This window comes from Pipistrellus hanaki, assembly GCF_964339955.1.
Source record: "Pipistrellus hanaki genome assembly, chromosome: 1".
NCBI lineage: Eukaryota > Metazoa > Chordata > Mammalia > Chiroptera > Vespertilionidae > Pipistrellus > Pipistrellus hanaki.
The window spans coordinates 79,145,679-79,163,481 of record NC_140503.1 but is presented as its reverse complement, the minus strand read 5'-3'; the positions used below and the strand labels follow the sequence as shown (position 1 = coordinate 79,163,481).

The window sequence follows — 17,803 nt, the reverse complement described above, 5'->3', positions numbered from 1 at the left end:
CCGACTGCCCAATTAGGACTGATTCCAGATTGGAGAGAGTGCAAGCTGGGCTGAGGGACATACATCCCTGTGCATGTATTTTGTGCACTGGGCCTCTAGTTCCCTAACAAAAATCTTAAAATTTTATTTCTATCAATGAAACAAGATTTAAAGTTCAACCCACAACTGTTTGCCCCTTGCCACAGTTATGGTGAAAGGACATGTTGAGATAGCGCCTCATTGCACTGAATCCATGAGCAGAGCTCCCCCTTGCCCATTGACATTGGACTAGGGGGGGAAAATATTTTAATCCACAGAGGCTTGAGGGTTGTTTATTGAGTTTTCACAGAGAGGAAGAGAGAGGGACAGAAAGCTAGAAACATCGATGAGAGAGAAACATCAATCAGCTGCCTCTTGCACTCTCTCTACTGGGGATGTGCCCGCAACCAAGGTACATGCCCTTGACCGGAATTGAACCTGGGACCCTTCAGTCTGCAGACCGATGCTCTATCCACTGAGTCAAACCGATTTTGGCTTGAGGGTTGTTTTAGATTAAGCAGCAAACCTAACCTATTTTCATTGAGACGCCAAGGAATCCTATACAGATTCCACAATGTCAGGGACGCTTTGGTAAGCTTGTTTACTCTTATTAAAACAGAATTCCTTGTAACTCTGGAAATCATGACCTGAAACTCTCCCCCACCCCCACGATTTACTGCTGACAATAAAAACATTTTCTAACAGTTTCCAAGTGATAATCTGAATTCTTAAGCAATTTATTCAATCTCTAAACCTTTAAAGAATTTGGGCCTTAATGATTTAGAAATGTAACTATGACCACATGTGGCTACTGAGTATCTGGAATGTGGCTAGTCTGAATTGAGATGTGATGCAAGTAAAAACATACAATGGATTTTAAGACAATATATAAAAAGAGAATATAAAACATTTAATATTTTAAATTATGTTAAAATACTAATATGTTTGATATACTGGGTTATATAACATATATAAAAACAAATTTCACTTGTTTCTTTATATCTTTTAATGTGGTTCCCAGAAAAATCTAAAATTACATCTGCAGGTTGTATTTCTATTAGATAACACTGATTTAGAAACACTTAACTTTGATCAATGATGACAAGGGAGAGAAACAAAAAATATACATAAGACCAAAAAAAAAAAAAAAAATCAAATTTAGAATATTTGTAAGAATTATTTAATTGAAAAATGATTAATCATAAACATACATAAATGTCTCAAAATCTTATGTACTAAGCAACAAGGATATAAGAGAAAAAATCAGTAGTATCTAAAACTAGGTCAGCAAATAGTAAATAAATAAAAATACTCTTCTTTCCTTTAAATAAAATTTTAACAAAAATTCAGAAATAGCAACGAATATGGAAATACTAAATAATACCAAATGAACTCAAGGCTGTCTTCTGGGCTTTTACATAGCTCACACCTTTAGTAGAAACTTCTTATGATCAACTATAGTTTGTTCAGTTATAAACAATCTGTGCTTATATTAAATTAATAAAGTTTACATTACCTTCTTTAGTTTTAGGCAAATGCCTGAAACTATTCCTACAGAGTGCTGTCCAAGAGGTAATAAAGGTTAGAGAATCAACAGAGCATCAACCTTCAAAGTACCAAATTAAAGTCCCTATGTATGTAAGCATAAATTCTGATTTAAAGTTTCAAATAGTAAGAGTCAGGTAGCAAAGGGTCAAAGACACAAAAAGAATACCTATCTGGAACTTTTACTCCATCTTGTGGAGGTAGAGTATAATTAAGAATTTTAAAAGCTTAGAACAAACTTCAAAAGCAGCAGTTTTAACACTCAACCAAAAATGGTGGTGTTACAATTTATGATTCTCTCAGTTACAGATTTTTCACATCTGGAAACTGCAGTAAAATTAATGATCAAGTCAATATAAGTCATATCGTTACTAAAACCAATATTCTCAAAAGACTATTTTCAAAACACCTAAATGTCCTATATAATAAAAGCCTAGTAGGCAAAGTGTCCCCTCCACCAGAGTTCAACGGGGAGTTCAACTGCTCACTATGGCGTGTGCTGACCACCAGGGGGTGGTCCGGAACATGGCAGGCGTCAGAAACGTGCAGCAACCTCTCACCAGCAACCTGGGGGCAGGGGTGACGGCAATGGAGGTGTGATGAGAATGCGAGGTGTCCGCCAAGTTCACTCTCACTCACACACCAGGTGCCTGCGAAGAGCCCACCCTGCACCCGCATGGCATCTTCCAGGTGAGCTGGGCCGCAGCCGCAGGGACTGCAGGGACCGGTTGGGTTCCCCTTGGGTTCAAGCAAGAGCCAGTCTCTGAGGCCTGCTGGGAGAGATTGAGCTGCCTGCCAGCATCCATAAGGCACCGCTGGATGACCCAGAGGCCCATGCTGTGCCCCATGCTGTAGGCCCACAGTGTCTGGCTGTGCTGCATCTCTGCGTGGGGACTCGGGTGACATGACTTGGGCGGAGGAGGGTGCACAGCACTCCAGGGGTCCAGGTGCTGCCCAGGGCCCAGAGATCAGCTGGGACCTGCCCTTCCACACCAGATGCTCATGCTTCGATCACTGGCCAGGGTTAGGGACCACACCTGTGCATGAATTTTGTGTACTGGGTCTCTAGTTTTAATAATACTAGGGGCCTGCTGCATGAAATTCGTGCACTAGGGAGAGGTTCCTCAGCCCAGCCTGCCCCCTCTCACATACCCCCACCCCTCCAATCACAGGCTCGGCCCCTTCCCAAGCTTAAAGCCTCTGCCTGATGAGTTCCCTTCCACTACCCCACCTTTCCTGCCACTGTGGTGGGCAGGGCGGGGCGGGTGGACAGGTATCCCTCCCACCGCCCCCATGGCCACCTCCGCCAGTCTCCAAGGCCCCGCCCACCCAACCTGCTGCCTCCTACAGTCACGCATGCCACCTCCCTCTTCCTTCTATGCTGTCTTCAGTCTTCACTCCTCCCTCCCTCCTCGTATGCAAATTAACCGCCATCTTTGTTGGGTTAATTTGCATACTTGTTCTGAATAACTGGTGGGCATGGCTTGTGTAGGAGAAGGATGGTTAATTTGCATATTACTGTATTATTAGATTAGCTACTGAGAAAACAACGCTTTAAACAAAACAAAAAATTTGAGAATCTACTCCCAAAAGTTTGAGATGTGCATTGCTAATAACAAAAAATAAAAACAATAACCCAAGTGTCCACGAGAATCCACTATTCTACCCAACATGCAAGCATGGGTCACGTCTGCTTTGCTCACCCTGTATCTCAGTGACTCCTACAGTGTCTGGTACAGAGCAGGCACTTAATAAATAATTGTTGCACTGAATTCTTTGGAGACACAAGGTTGCCAACTTTTTTTTTTTTTTTTAATATATTTTATTGATTTTTTTTTACAGAGAAGAAGAGGGATAGAGAGATAGAAACATCGATGAGAGAGAATCATCGATCAGCTGCCTCTTGCACACCCCCTACTGGGGATGTGCCCACAACCAAGGTATATGCCCTTGACCGGAATCGAACCTGGGACCTTTCAATCCACAGGCTGACGCTCTATCCACTGAGCCAAACCGGTTTCGGCAGGGTTGCCAACTTTTTATTCTGTGAAGCCAAGTGAAGAAACTTAGAACAAAACCAAACCAAAACCCTACCATCTACTTTTACCATCCTGTATTTTTAAAAGAATATTTTAATTTAAAAGAGTAGAAAAAAAAAATTAGTACATTTCACAAGGATACAATAAAAGGTAAAGCACTAAAAAATTAATATAAAGGTCAGTCATAAAAATTATCCTTATTATTCTCATTTCACTCTGGAAGAGAGAAAACTTTAAGGACCAGCATCAGCCTTGTTTGGTTTTGGGGAATCTCTGCTATTTACATGTCCCAATGGGGAATCACAGCATATTCCATGAATTGCAATTACTTATACGTAAGTCTTATCTCCTGAATTCAAAGAATCATGTGCACTAATTTCCTCCAAGAACTCTGCAAGATCAGTACTTAGAAAGGATCTCAGTATCTCAAAGCTCTATACAGCCTCCACACACCGCTTGCAGGAGAGAAGAGGTGACCCCTGAACTGTATGTTCTAAGACAGTGGTCGCCAACCTTTCGGACCTCACGGACCACCAGTTGGCCACCGCTGTTCTAAGATATGCTGCCCCTCGGTCCTACCCAAGAGTCAGGGCTCCACTAACCAAATATAATTTGAGACTATCAAAAGAATCTCATCATGCCCATCAATCCCTGCATGCTTTTTGTATTTCCCCTCACCCCCGTTTCAGGTCCCAAATCTTATTTTTACCTGACTCCCAAATCACTTCCGTCACGCCCTCTGGAACTCATACTCAGTCATCAGCAAAATCTCCTATTCTGAACATCAACTCTAAACTTCCATCGTACTTTTTGCTCTAATTGAACTAAGTGACTATCCCTTGACCATCTGTGTGTTGTTCTTTACTCATCACACACTTCCTATCAGTGGACCTGAGATTGGCACAGGTGTCTTCCTTGGTATTCTCAGACTCTTTATTTGTCCTCTTCCCTAAAACAACACCAGTGTTGAAACTCCCATCACTGGCCTATAACAGTTCTCAATCAGAGCTAATTTGCTCCCCCACCTCCACCCCACCCCATCCCCTGGTTATATATGGCAATGTGTAAAGACATTTTGGTTGTCACAACTGAGGGAGTGCTAATATCTAGAAGGTACAAACAGAAATGCTGCTAAAAATCCTACAATGCACAAGACAATCCCCCCCAGTATAAAGAATTATTGAGTCCAAAATGTCAGTAATGCCAGGATTGAGAAATCCTGGTCTATAGTCATCCTCGCCACGAAGGCCTCCTATAGATCTGCAGGATATTCTTATCTCCTGTATCAACTTTTCTCCTTTGATCACTCCCATTGATATTCAACAATGCTATAACTCTTTGTTATTTTTTTGACCTCACACTCTTTCCAAAAATCACCCCTTTTCTCAGCTCTCCTACACAGCAAAACTCATTTAGGTTTGTCTATATTCACTCTCTTCTGCCTCCCCCTCCAGTCTTTCGTAGTTAAAACCACTTCAGTATTTTGCTCCTACACTATGAAGGCTGCTCTTACCAAAGTCACTAATGAGTTTGACACTGCCACATGCAATGGTGACTAAAGTCTTCAACATTTGTCCAAGCTGATGCCTGCCTCCTCTTTGAAACATTTAATTCACTGGCTTCCAAAATGACACAGACCTAGTTCTCATATCTAACTGGTTGCTTCATCTGCTAGTTACTATTCATCACCCAACCTCTAATGTTAAAATGCCTCAGAATTCAGTCTTGGACATCTTCTCTCTTCTACCTACACCCATTCCCTAGGTTATCTCGTCTTATCTCTTGGCTTTAAATGCCATCTATATGTGGACTACTCTAAATTTATTTCTCTAGAACAGATGTTTCTCCTGAACTTCAGAAGGACGTATCTAATTACCTATTTGATATCTACACTTGAATACCTAAATAGGTAGCTAGCTCACACTTAACATGTCTAAAACTCAACATCTGATCTTCCCCCACAAAATTGCTCTTTCTTTTCCATTTCAGTAAATAAGACCTGTTCATTTCCAAAGGTCAAAGCACTGTGACTTCTCTCTGTTTTTTGGATCTCACACCCAATTAATCAGCAAATCTATGTTCAACAGATTATCATAAACCATACCATTTAAGTTATCATCATCTCTTATTACGATAAATACAAAAGCCTCCTAACTGGTCTCCTTGATTCTTTCTATATCCCCAAGGAGTCTATCAGATGTCAGTCCTTTACTTAAAACCACGAGTGACTCCCCATTTCCCTGAAAATTAAAAGTCAATATTCTTACAATGGTCTATAATGTCCTATGCCAGGGATTTTCAACCATGTGTCACAATTTTTTTTTTTGCTTAAATTGTTCAACTTTATTTTATTTTTTTAGAGACTTAAGACATACTTTTTTCCCCCTGTAAGAATTTTTAATACATGTAATACCTGATAGTCAGGGGCACTGACCTTTTTCCCCTTATATTGTCAAATTAAAAAATGACAACAGCCAACACAATAAAAGCTGTCCAGTGTGAATGAATCAAAATTATACCTATTTTGTCAGATAGGAAAAAATAATTTTTCTTGGTGTGCCACAGAATTTTAGTAATTAGTTTATGTGTGCCATAAGATAAAAAAGGTTGAAAATCACTCTATGCTATATTGCTTCCTAAGTCCTATCTCCTGCCTTATTTTGCTCTGGCTACCTTGATAATGGACATCCTTCTATCTGGAATGCTGTTCTCTCACATAAACATAATTTACTACCTTATTTCCTTTAGACCTTTCCTCAAATGTGTCCCCTTTTTAGCGGGTCTTCCTTATTTTATAATTATAATTCTGTTCTCCATTCCTCAATTTTCCTCCAGAGTATTTCCTTCTGAAATGTTGTGTTTTGTTTATTTTACATATCACCTGTCTTTCCTGCTAGCATGTTATGCTCCAGAAAGAAATATTTTCCTTTGTTTTATTTATTGCTAAAACGAGGTCTTGTTCTGTAGAGAGTAAGCACTCCAGTAATGGTAGAATTAATGTCCTCTTCTTCAGCCTCTAAACCTCCTAAAACTGGCTTCCATGGTCCATTACTCAGGGTTTAATTCCATGGTCGCTTTGTTCTTGCTCTCTTTATTGACTCAGAGTTGACTACTATTTCATTGACATTCATCTTAAAGAGTTGAGAATGAAACAGGATTCTAGGATAGACAATTGTGCAGAACTGCCAATTTCCATTAGTAATCCTAAAATCTAATTTAAAGAAATACTTTACAGCTAAATCTGAGTTTTATTTTATTTTATTTTTTAAATATATTTTATTGATTTTACACAGAGAGGAATTGAAAGGGACAGAGAGTTAGAAACGTCGATGAGAGAGAAACATCGACCAGCTGCCTCTTGCACACCCCCCACCGGGGATGTGCCCGCAACCAAGGTACACGCCCTTGACCGGAATCAAACCCGGGACCCTTCAGTCCGCAGGCCGGCTCTCTATCCACTGAGCCAAACCAGTCCCAGCTAAATCTGAGTTTTAAAGAAATAAACTATTAAGTCCAAATCATTTACTGCATGTCTTTCATTTCCTTTAATACATGACATTACAGGCAATCTTTGCAATAATGATACAACTTTATACTATAATCCCCAGAGGCCAGATAGGAGTTAGTAAATTAGAATTATAGTCTCAACAGAGGCAATGATATAGGTTCAAATTCTTTAACTTCTGTGTCTCAATTTGCTTTTAAATGGGAACTGTTCTGGCCCTACTACATAGTGCCTTGTACAGAAATTATATGTGTACATATTTCCTTCCCACTGCCTTTGAAGATTGGGACTGCATTTTATTTATCTCTGTATATCACCTGCCATTCATAACATGTAGATGAATAATGCAGGGTTTTCTTTTAATCATGAGATTACATATGTGGAATTACTTCAGAAAAACATGGTGTAATATGCTTATTTTTATCATAAAATGAAGCTTAACTAACTTCCAGAAAAATGGGAGAAATTACAGCTTTTCTCCCTAAGAACATATTTATTTACTTACTCAGTATTTAAAACAAAAAAGTCATTCATTTTCCTCCATTTCCTTTTTTCCATTATGACCAAAATATTACTGATTTATCTTACAATTTAAATATCTTAAGTTTGGAATGTCACTATTCTCCAGCATCCAATGATACCAAAACTCCATCATTATCATGTGTATTTGTGAAGCCATGATGTTAATTTTAAATGAAGGGACTCACTAATGTTACATCTTAGTAAAAAGGGGTATATTTAGCTTCTTACCAGTACATCATGCACCAATGCTTGATATGTCCAAGTATGGTGTAAAGGAGTTGCCAAATCTATGTTTCTGTCAACAAGGACTAATAAAGGCCTTTGGAAGCTGTAAATATTAAAAACAATTACATAAATCTTGATGCCAGTGTATACATCTACATTTTTGTAATACGTTTCAGTATATGTCATTTTGATATGAACAAAAAATATGGTATTCCATAATACTTTGCTTTTTAAAATTTTTTCTAGTTCAGTCAGTCTAGTAAAGTAATGCTTTGGACTACTTAGAGTCTGTGTAAAATGCTGGATTATGTCTTACTTAGGTACTTTTTAAAGGAAAAAAAATCCATACAAATGCTTTTACAGAATAATTAAAGTTATCAAAGAAGGAATAAGTCACTTCTAACCAGATTTATATTTCATATTTTTAAAAAAAGGAAAGGCCATTATTAGAATTTTATAAATTTACACAAATGTTTGACAGTTTTATCAATTGCAAATTATAATTTTTTTCCTGTAAACATAAATTTAAAAAGCAGCCTTTAGAGAAGACTCATAAAACCATATCGCATTATAATTGCCAAAAACTAAAACATCATGCCACAATGGTACCTAATTATATAATTATTCACTTACAAGTCACTTCATATGTTGTTTTACTCCATTATTATAATTTAGATGTGAAATAGACTACACTTAAAGCAAAAAGTCATTTGGTTACCATGTGTCTTCAAAATTTGTAGAGCTTTGCTTTAAAGGCACTATTGTATCAGAAATACATGTTCATTTTCAGAAGTTATTGCTATCTGATTATATTAACTATATGTATTTTGTTCTGCAAAGAGACCTCTGACCATTATAGTTAACTCACCCCACCCTACTGGGTGCAAGACAGTGAACTCTCCCTGAATATAAGACTAGCAATAAAAATTTGAAGTGGCACCTTTATCATTTACTATCATTTATTAATCCAGAGCTAGGTTAAAGGAAAGCAAGGAAGGAGAGCATAAGGCAGGGCTTCTTAACTCAGCATTATTGACATTTAGGGCTGCATAATTCTGCATTATGGAAGATCCTAGGATATTTGGCAGCATCCTATACCACAGCCCAGTAGATTCCTAGTTGTGACAACCAAATATTACCAAGTTCCCATTGAGAATAATTAGCCTACAACTAACTGGATTCAAATGTATTTAACAACAGTCCCTCAAGGCTGCTGACCACTAATTAAAATAATTTAGAAATGCATCCAACTAATTAAAAATAAGATAACTACATTATAATAATGTAATTTTTCTTTAATTATTCAAATAAAAGTGTCTTTATAGTTCTAACTAATTTGGCTCATTGGATAGAGTGTTGGCCTGAGGACTCGGGTGTCCCAGGTTCGATTCCAATCAAGGGCATGTACCTTGGTTGCAGGCACATCCCCTGTAGGGGTTGTGCAGGAGGCAGCTAATCGGTATTTTTCTCATTGATGTTTCTAACTCTCTGTCCCTTTCCCTTCCTTTCTGTAAAAAATCAATAAAATATATTTTTAAAAAATAAATTAAAAAGTGACTTTAACCGAAACTGGTTTGGCTCAGTGGATAGAGTGTTAACCTGTGGACTGAAAGGTCCCAGCTTCGATTCCAGTCAACGAACATGTACCTTGTTTGTGGGTACATCCCCGGTAGGGGTGTCCAGGAGGCAGCTGGTCGATATATCTCTCTCATCGATGTTTTTAGCTCTCTATCCCTCTCCCTTCCTCTCTGTAAAAAAATCAATAAAATATATATGTATTTAAAACTGTATTTATATTGGCACTATAAAACGGAACTATTAAATAGGGTATGACAATACAGAGATTGCTTCTGTTGCAATAAATAAGTGAAAATTTGGTGTTTCTGCTCCACTTAATGAGAAACATCTCTTAGATTTTCCCAAAGTTTCATTTATTTATTTATTTATTTTAATTATATTTTATTGATTTTGTACAGAGAGTAAGGGAGAGAGATAGAGAGTTAGAAACATCGATGAGAGAGTCATCGATCAGCTGCCTCTTGCACATCCCCTACTGGGGATATGCCCGCAACCAAGGTACATGCCCTTGACCGGAATCGAACCCGGGACCCTTCAGTCCCCAAGCCGACGCTCTATCCATTGAGCCAAACGGGTTTCGGCTGATTTTCCCAAAGTTTTCTGTCTAGTTTCTGAAAAATGCAAATTTTACATTTACTCTTAAAAAGAGTTTCACTGAACTGTAGTATATACTGTATTGTTAGTGCCATAACTAAGAAACTTGGAGTATTCTTTCCTTGAAATAAATTCATTTGTATGAATTTCTTTAGATCTTCACTCCAATATCATCCATGGTTAGTAATCAAATGTTACCTTATTGCAAAATGCAATAATAATTGAGCAGCCAGTAACTTTGACATTATCTACACATGCTAGATATGCTGACAAAGACAAAAACACTTTATTAGTTTAAGCTATTAGTATTTCAATATAAAAATGGAAACTAGTTAATAGGGAGAAATAGATTTAAGCTTCACAAATTTTTTATTTATTTGTTTTCATTACCAAGAAGCTAACTGAGAATTTAATGAAATGGCTTCTGACCTTCAAAGTCATAGAAACAGAAAAATTTCTCCAACAGATGATAAAAATGCAAAACAAAAATTTCTAACAAAAGGAAGTAAATTAAATATTTCATTTGTATTTCAAAAACAATTTGAGTCAAAACCCTGATCCTGGTTACCTCATTTTTAAAAGGAAACAAATTTCAACTATAAGAGTATTTTCTCAGATAAGAAAACCCCCAAAATTACAAATGTTTCATTTTAAATTCCTGTAAGTATAATTAACTAACATAATACCTGAATTGGCCAGCTCCAAGTGTGTCACCTGTAAAAAGACTGTTTCTTGCATCTCTTAGATTTTCCCGAAGTTTTTTGTCTAGTTTCTGAAAAAAGCAAATTTTATATTTACTCTTAAAGAATAATTTCACTGAACTGTAATATATATGTATTGTTAGTGTAATAACTAAGAAATCTGGAATTTCTTTACAAAATAGCAATTCTAAAATCTTAAATATTTTAGTTTCTTCACTATTCAATATCATCATAACTTGGACTTGAAAAGACCAATGCCTCTTTTACTGTGACTCAGATCTGATTTCATCAACAATCACTTTTCCGTGACTATTTGTACTTTTAAGTACAGAAAACGCTTTGCAATAATGACCCACCTTCTCAGGCCAAGCATGACTGTTGTACCAAGGAAGGTGATATATGTAGTGGAGGCTACAAGAGGGTCCAGAATAGAAATGAAATATGTAAAAGGAAGCAGCCCTCCACCAGTCATTGATTCATCTGGGCTTTAAAACTAAAATATGTCATTTACCTCTTTCCTTTTCAGTAATTTTTCTAAGTCCTTATTTACTTTTTAATCTTTAAAGCAAATTTTGAGTGCTCAATTTATATTGAATATTTTATTCCAATATTTTAGCAAAATGCCCCTCACCATTTTTAAAATGGTTATGATTGTTAATAAATATTTGCTAAATAAATTGTGGTATCAAATACTATTTGGAAAAATAAGGCTGAAAAAAAAAGAAAAAAGAAAAGGCTGAATGAGGCATACATATGTAAGTAAAAAAAAATAAAAAAAAATAGGGTTAGTTTGACTAGTGTGGCTCAGTGGTTGAGCTTCAGACCATAAACCAAGAGGTTAATGGTTTGATTCCCAGGCAGGGCACATGCCTGGGTTGCAGGCTTGTGCCCCAGTAGGAGATGTGCAGGAGGCAGGTGATCGATGATGTTTCTCTCTCATCAATGTCTCTGTCTCTCTCTCTCTTTCTCTCTCTCTCCCCCCTCCCTCCCTCCCTCCCCCCCCCCTTCTTCTCTCTCTGAAAAACAAACAAAAAAACCAAAGCAAACAACAAAAAACAATAAAAGTTTCCCATCCTAGTCTATTTAAGGATAATACGCAAACTGACCCTAATGGTGGAATGACTGGAAAGACCCATCACTGTGATGCACACTGACCACCAGAGAGCAGATGCTCAACCCAAGAGCTGCCCCCTGGTGGTCAGTGCACTTCCACACAGGGAGCACCACTCAGACAGAAGCTGGGCTCACAGTGATGCTAAGGATGTCTGACTGCCGGCTTAGGCCCGCTCCTCATGGGGAGGTGGGGAGCAGGCCAAAGCCATTAGTCAGACATCCCCCGTGGGCTCTCAGGCTGCCAGAGGATGTCTGACTGCCAATTTAGGCCTGATTCCCCAGGGAGTGTGCCTAAGCCAGCAGATGGATACCTCCCCAACCCCCCGAGGCAGTCCCAGATTGCAAGAAGGCGCAGGCTGAGCTAAGGGATCCCTCTCCCTAACCCCCTCCCCCGCCCCTGCAAGTGCATGACTTTCCGTGCCCCGGGCCTTTCGTTTTTCAAATAATAGGGCTAGAATAGCACATTGAAGTAAATCATCTTACTCCATTACATAGAAGTACACAATGATTACTTTTTATTTTTGGTAAAATCCCAATGTTATGAAAATATTTGCTTTAGGTACTTAATATGTAACTAATAGCAATCATATTCTTAAAATTAACAAAAACATTTGAGGTATTTATGGAAAATAGGTAATGCAGTATTATTTATCCCCAATGGATTTTTGCATAAACTCACCACTGCTACCATTTCTGCTGCTGTTCCTCTTGAACATCTGATTATAGGAACAGCACCTATTTTAACAATAGATGTTAGCAATGATTTCCACTCTTAATAATTAAAATGGATACTTACAAAATTTATTAGCATTAAAAAATAACATACAATACATATGTATATAATTTTAGGCTACAAACATAAAAGGATTTATAATCTGAAGAGTAAAAGCAAAATGGACCTTCCCAATTACAAAGAAAACATTAGGGAGTCAGAAAGACTATTTTTATATATTGTTGGGCAATCAATGTGACCAGATTTTTTTTTCAATGAATTCCCTAAATCAGCATTTTAACACCCTACAGGCAGTTTCAAAAAGTAAGTTTACTCTCTACTCAAAAGATTCACTTTAATTTCACTTAAAGAAAAAGAATGAAGATAATTTAGCAGTTTGGTATTATTATTTTTTACTTATATTACAAATTAACCATAAAGAATTACAGTCTTTTTGAAATACTAATTTAAAAGATAATAGAAAACACCTCTTCACATAATTTTAAATGCTTCTAAAAAATATCAACTTATTAGACTTAATTTCTTTATTGCTCCACATTTTTCAAAGGCAAAAAATTCTAAAATAAAATAAAAACAATTACACTGAGAAGTTCATTAAAAAAACCTTAGGATATTATATTTTCTATATGCTGAAATTGTTGCATTTTAGATTCCATACAAAGCGTGCTCAGTCAACTACAGAAGTAAAAATTGGACTATTAGCAAATTTTTAAACTTTGGTCTTATGGCAAGTTATTCACACACATAATAAAAAACATTCAAATTTTAGCCATGTATAATGTTAACTCTCTTGATTCCAATACACTAAAATAATCCCCACTAAGAAATAGATATGGGTTCTTTCAGGTTTTTTTCTATAAATAGTTTAAATAAGTGCATAAGTGGAGTATATAAAAAACAAAAGCAGAATATTATAGTGTAACAGATTAAAATGAGTTGATAAATAATTTACTTTGAAGAAATAACAAGAAAGACTTGAAAACTTACCCAATGTAACAAAAAAGCAGAAGAGGCTGTCAACAATAGTGTCCATAACAGTTTCCATTTCAGTGTCTGTGATATCTGGCCTGTTAATAGCTAAAATGACACAAGTAAAGGAGAAATAAAGAGACCAAATTATATGCCTTATTTTATTAAATTCTTAAAATTATTACTAAACTCATAATCAATACTCAGTTTAATAACATGTAATACTCAAATAAGTAAAATTTTTTATGCTTAAACTTTACAAGTATCCATTAAAAATTATACTACCTTAAAAAAATCCCACCTCGGTATCAGTAGTAAGTAGTATCAATATCAGAGCAGTAATAAGAAAAAAGACACCACATAAAATACACAAAGTTTTTGTCAGAGTAATCGAAAAATATTGTATTCCATAGTTTTATTCACAAGCACTAGATGGCCTAAAAAAACCCTCTTAATCTTCAACTACTGCCAGAAAAGGATAATGCAAATCAATATGACAAGACCAACTTCACATATCATTTTCTTTTTATTATGTTGAGTTATATTAAATTCTTTTCTGATCTACTAGATGGTACATAAGTGGTTCCCAAACTTAAGTAAGTATAAGAATCACTCTAAAAATATGGAAGAGAAAGAAATTTCTATGAAAGTTATTAAAAACTAGAGATTCTTGGTCCTTTCCCCTAGAGATTCAATTCAATAGATTTGAAATAATTCTAAGAAATATGCAACTTTGACAAGCACCTTAGATGATTCTTGGGGCTATATTTTGAGAAACATTGTTGTGAATTCTGTCCTTGACAGTCAAAGATTTGACCTTATTCATCTTCCTATTTCACACAATAACTAGGCCCAGTGTTTGACAAGTAACTACTTCTTAAAAGATTACACTAAAATATTATCTATATGCTATTTTTAATTTCCAAACATCATGAAAATGAAAAAATTTTAAATTTAATATTACTTGTGATTAACATGAAAGGAAATCAGAACTGAACTGGATATATCAAAATATGTAAAGAGCCGAGACCGGTTTGGCTCAGTGGATAGAGCGTCGGCTTGCAGACTGAAAGGTCCTGGGTTCGATTCCGGTCAAGGGCATGTACCTTGGTTGCGGGCACATCCCCAGTAGGGGTGGTGCAAGAGGCAGCTGATCGATGATTCTTTCTCATCGATGTTTCTAACTCTCTATCCTTCTCTCTTCCTCTCTATAAAAAATCAATAAAATATATTAAAAACAAAAACAAAAACAAAAAAAATATGTAAAGAAATACTTTGTCCATGCAAAGAACATAAAAATAAAAACGATTGAGTCAGGCAATACAGAATCTGTATGAAAAACATGCTGCTACTTGGTGCAGACTGCCATCTATCTAAATTGATGATAGAAATGGCATAACGGTAAATTGTGAATTATGTAAACCAAGGGACACCAATCTAGGAAAACACTCAGTTCATTCTGTTAATAACTTATACAAATAGGTAAAAATCTACTTGGAAGCTTCCAGTCCTTTGGTCCTATTCCCTAATCCCACACTCTAAGAACTGACCTAAATAGTAGTCAAAAAATATTTCATCGATAGCATCAACTCACTTGTGATAACAATCTGATTTGTCTGAGAGAGTAGCCTGAATCTTACTGAGATATAAATCTGCTTCCTTTATAAGATAAATTCTCAACCCACAGAAAGCAGATAATCTAATCCATGGCACTAGTATATTTGATTTATGTTTGGAATAATCTTCTTAAGATCAGTTAAAGCACTTATATTGTGTGAGAGGATTTGGCACGTCTCTCTATATAAAAGGCTAGTATGCAGAGTGTCCCCTTGGGAGTATGATCGCTCGCTATGATGTGCACTGACCATCAGGAGGCAGTGCAGAACCAAGAAAGGCCCACGTGAGATGCCAGAAGACCCTGATCAGCCCTGATCGCCAGCCAGGTCTAAAGACCCTACCTGTGAATGAATTTCGTGTACTGGGCCTCTAGTAATTATATAATGGTTAAGAGTGCTGTCCTTGGAGTAAGTGCCTGGGCTTAGTAACCTAGTTCTGCTATTTCCTTATTAACTTCCTTAACATCTGAGACACAGTTTCTTCATTTGAAAATGAAAATAATAATACCTACTTCACAAAGTTATTCTAAGGAGTAAATGAGCTTATATTGTAAAGTGCTTTATAAAGCAACCTAGAATTATTATAATAACTATACTATTTAGAATATGAGCAGTTTAAGATGTGATTGTACTTAAATTAAATTTATATTTCAAATTTATTAATAATTTCAGACTTAGGCTGTTTAAAATTGAGAGGCAGTGTAAGAAAATTAAATTTATAAGTACTTGAATATATAACAAACTTAGACTCATTATGAATTTAATTATTTTAAGATTATTTAAATATTTGGGTAGATTGTGCTTGTTAGATTTAAAAATTTGCCTAGTCTGGTATCTAAAGTACTTAAAAATAAAATTTAATATTGTGAATTTATAAAGGCAATTTAGACTGTTTAAGGAAATTTAACAAACTAAACTAAATAAGTTGTTAAATAGAACTTATTAGAATTTAGTTGTTCAGTTTAAGTTAATTGATAAAAATAAAGATGCTTGTTTTTATGGAACCAGATTTATAAATAACGTGCCAACGTTTATAAGTTTAGCTTAAAGACTTAAGGAAAATTAGGTATTAATCATGTAACTTAAGTAGTTAATTAATTTATAATGCAATTAACTGAATAAATTTCTGTAAATAACTACTATAAAAAATTTCTTACATGGGCAATTCAACAAGTATATCCTTTTAGGAGTGTTGTTTATCACTTTTGAGCTTTTGGCTAAGAGCAAGCATAGGAATGCTTTTAATTTTTTTTTTTTTTAAGTATATCAAGGAGCTCAATGAAACCAAAATATTCATATTCTCTTATTTTAGGTAGCTTATCATTTGGTACAGTGTTTCATAACAGGGCACCACTGACATTTTGGGCAGAACAATTTTCTGGGTGAGCTGGTTTACACAATGCAGAACATCTAATCCCTGCTAGCAGCAGCCCACTCAGTTGTGACAACTGGCACTTACACATTTCCAAGTGCTCCTGTAAGTGGGAACATATTTTCCACTTAAGAGCCACTGAAATTCTAGTCATCATCAAGCATCTCAATCCTTAAGTAGCAAATTAATGATTTCACTGAATTGGCTAATGACATCTTCTACAGTCTGCAATTTTCTTAAAATTATTTGACATAACTAATCAATGGATATTAAATTTCAGTTAAACAACATGGGTTATAGAAATCTACTATACAACATAGTATGTATAGTCAACAATACTGTATACTTTAAAATGTTAAGAAAGTAGATCTCATGTTAAGTATTCTTACAAAAAAAATCAACAAAGAAACACAGGCAATATACTGTAGTGTGTATGAATGTCTGTTAATTTTAACCTACATCCCAGGAATGGTCAATTTACCAAAATTGGAAAGCAAACTCTAGCGGTGGGGAGACAGCATTCGCTTCGAAACCAATCCTCAATCTCACTACTGCGGAGTCTAACAACCTGTATCTGAGAAAGGCACTTCATCCATAACAGTACTCTAGAAGCTGCTGACTCCTTGTGGTTGTCCGATCTTGACAAACAGCAATATTAGCCAACTTTTTCTGAGTGCTTACCATGTGCAGAAACTTTTCTGGGCATTTTATACTAATCTATTTAAGGCCCACAAAAACTCTCTTAAGTAAGTAGTAGAATTATTCCCATTTTATAAAGAACTGAAGCACAGAGAAGTAACTTGTTCTTGTCCAAGGGTTAGAATACTGAAGAATTAATTGAATCTTACTACTGAACATACTGTCTTACTTGCCATGAGGGAATCTTTCATACAAGTTGTTGTGCAGCACTTAAAAGGTAAAAAAAAATGATACTTCACTGAGCTTACAAAACAGATTAAATAAATTTTGCTTATATGTGACCGAATTCAGTATGATACCTGTGTTCTTTGCATGCTTTTAAAAATCTTATTGAGCTCTATAGCTGTAAACAAAGCTGGTTTTGGACTGCACTAAACAAGTTCATTTTTTTTTACAGTACACCATTCAGTTTGTTAACAATGAATTCAATATTCCTATTTTTACCTACCACGATATGAAACAAGCTCCTTATTTTGATTACATAAAACAAACATATCATCTTCCAAAGTAATAAAATTGAGATACTGATCAAAAACCTAAAAACAAACAAACAAAAAAAAAGGTTTACAAGTCA

The 17,803-nt window shown here is 35.8% G+C and overlaps 1 protein-coding gene across 2 annotated transcripts in view; it reads right to left on the bottom strand.

The window, feature by feature from the left end:
* SCFD1 (sec1 family domain containing 1) overlaps positions 1 to 17,803 on the bottom strand; it is a 98,795-nt gene that overhangs the window by 65,763 nt on the left and 15,229 nt on the right. For both annotated transcript variants that reach the window (XR_014794188.1, XM_084874692.1), the window contains exons 6-10: positions 17,678 to 17,765; positions 13,561 to 13,650; positions 12,520 to 12,575; positions 10,713 to 10,798; positions 7,858 to 7,957 (exon numbers count right to left, since the gene is read on the bottom strand). Coding sequence is in view for 1 of the 2 variants with exons in the window: in XM_084874692.1 (XP_084730818.1) it covers positions 7,858 to 7,957; positions 10,713 to 10,798; positions 12,520 to 12,575; positions 13,561 to 13,650; positions 17,678 to 17,765 (420 nt within the window). In the remaining variant the exon portion in view is untranslated. The remainder of the gene's footprint in view (positions 1 to 7,857; positions 7,958 to 10,712; positions 10,799 to 12,519; positions 12,576 to 13,560; positions 13,651 to 17,677; positions 17,766 to 17,803) is intronic.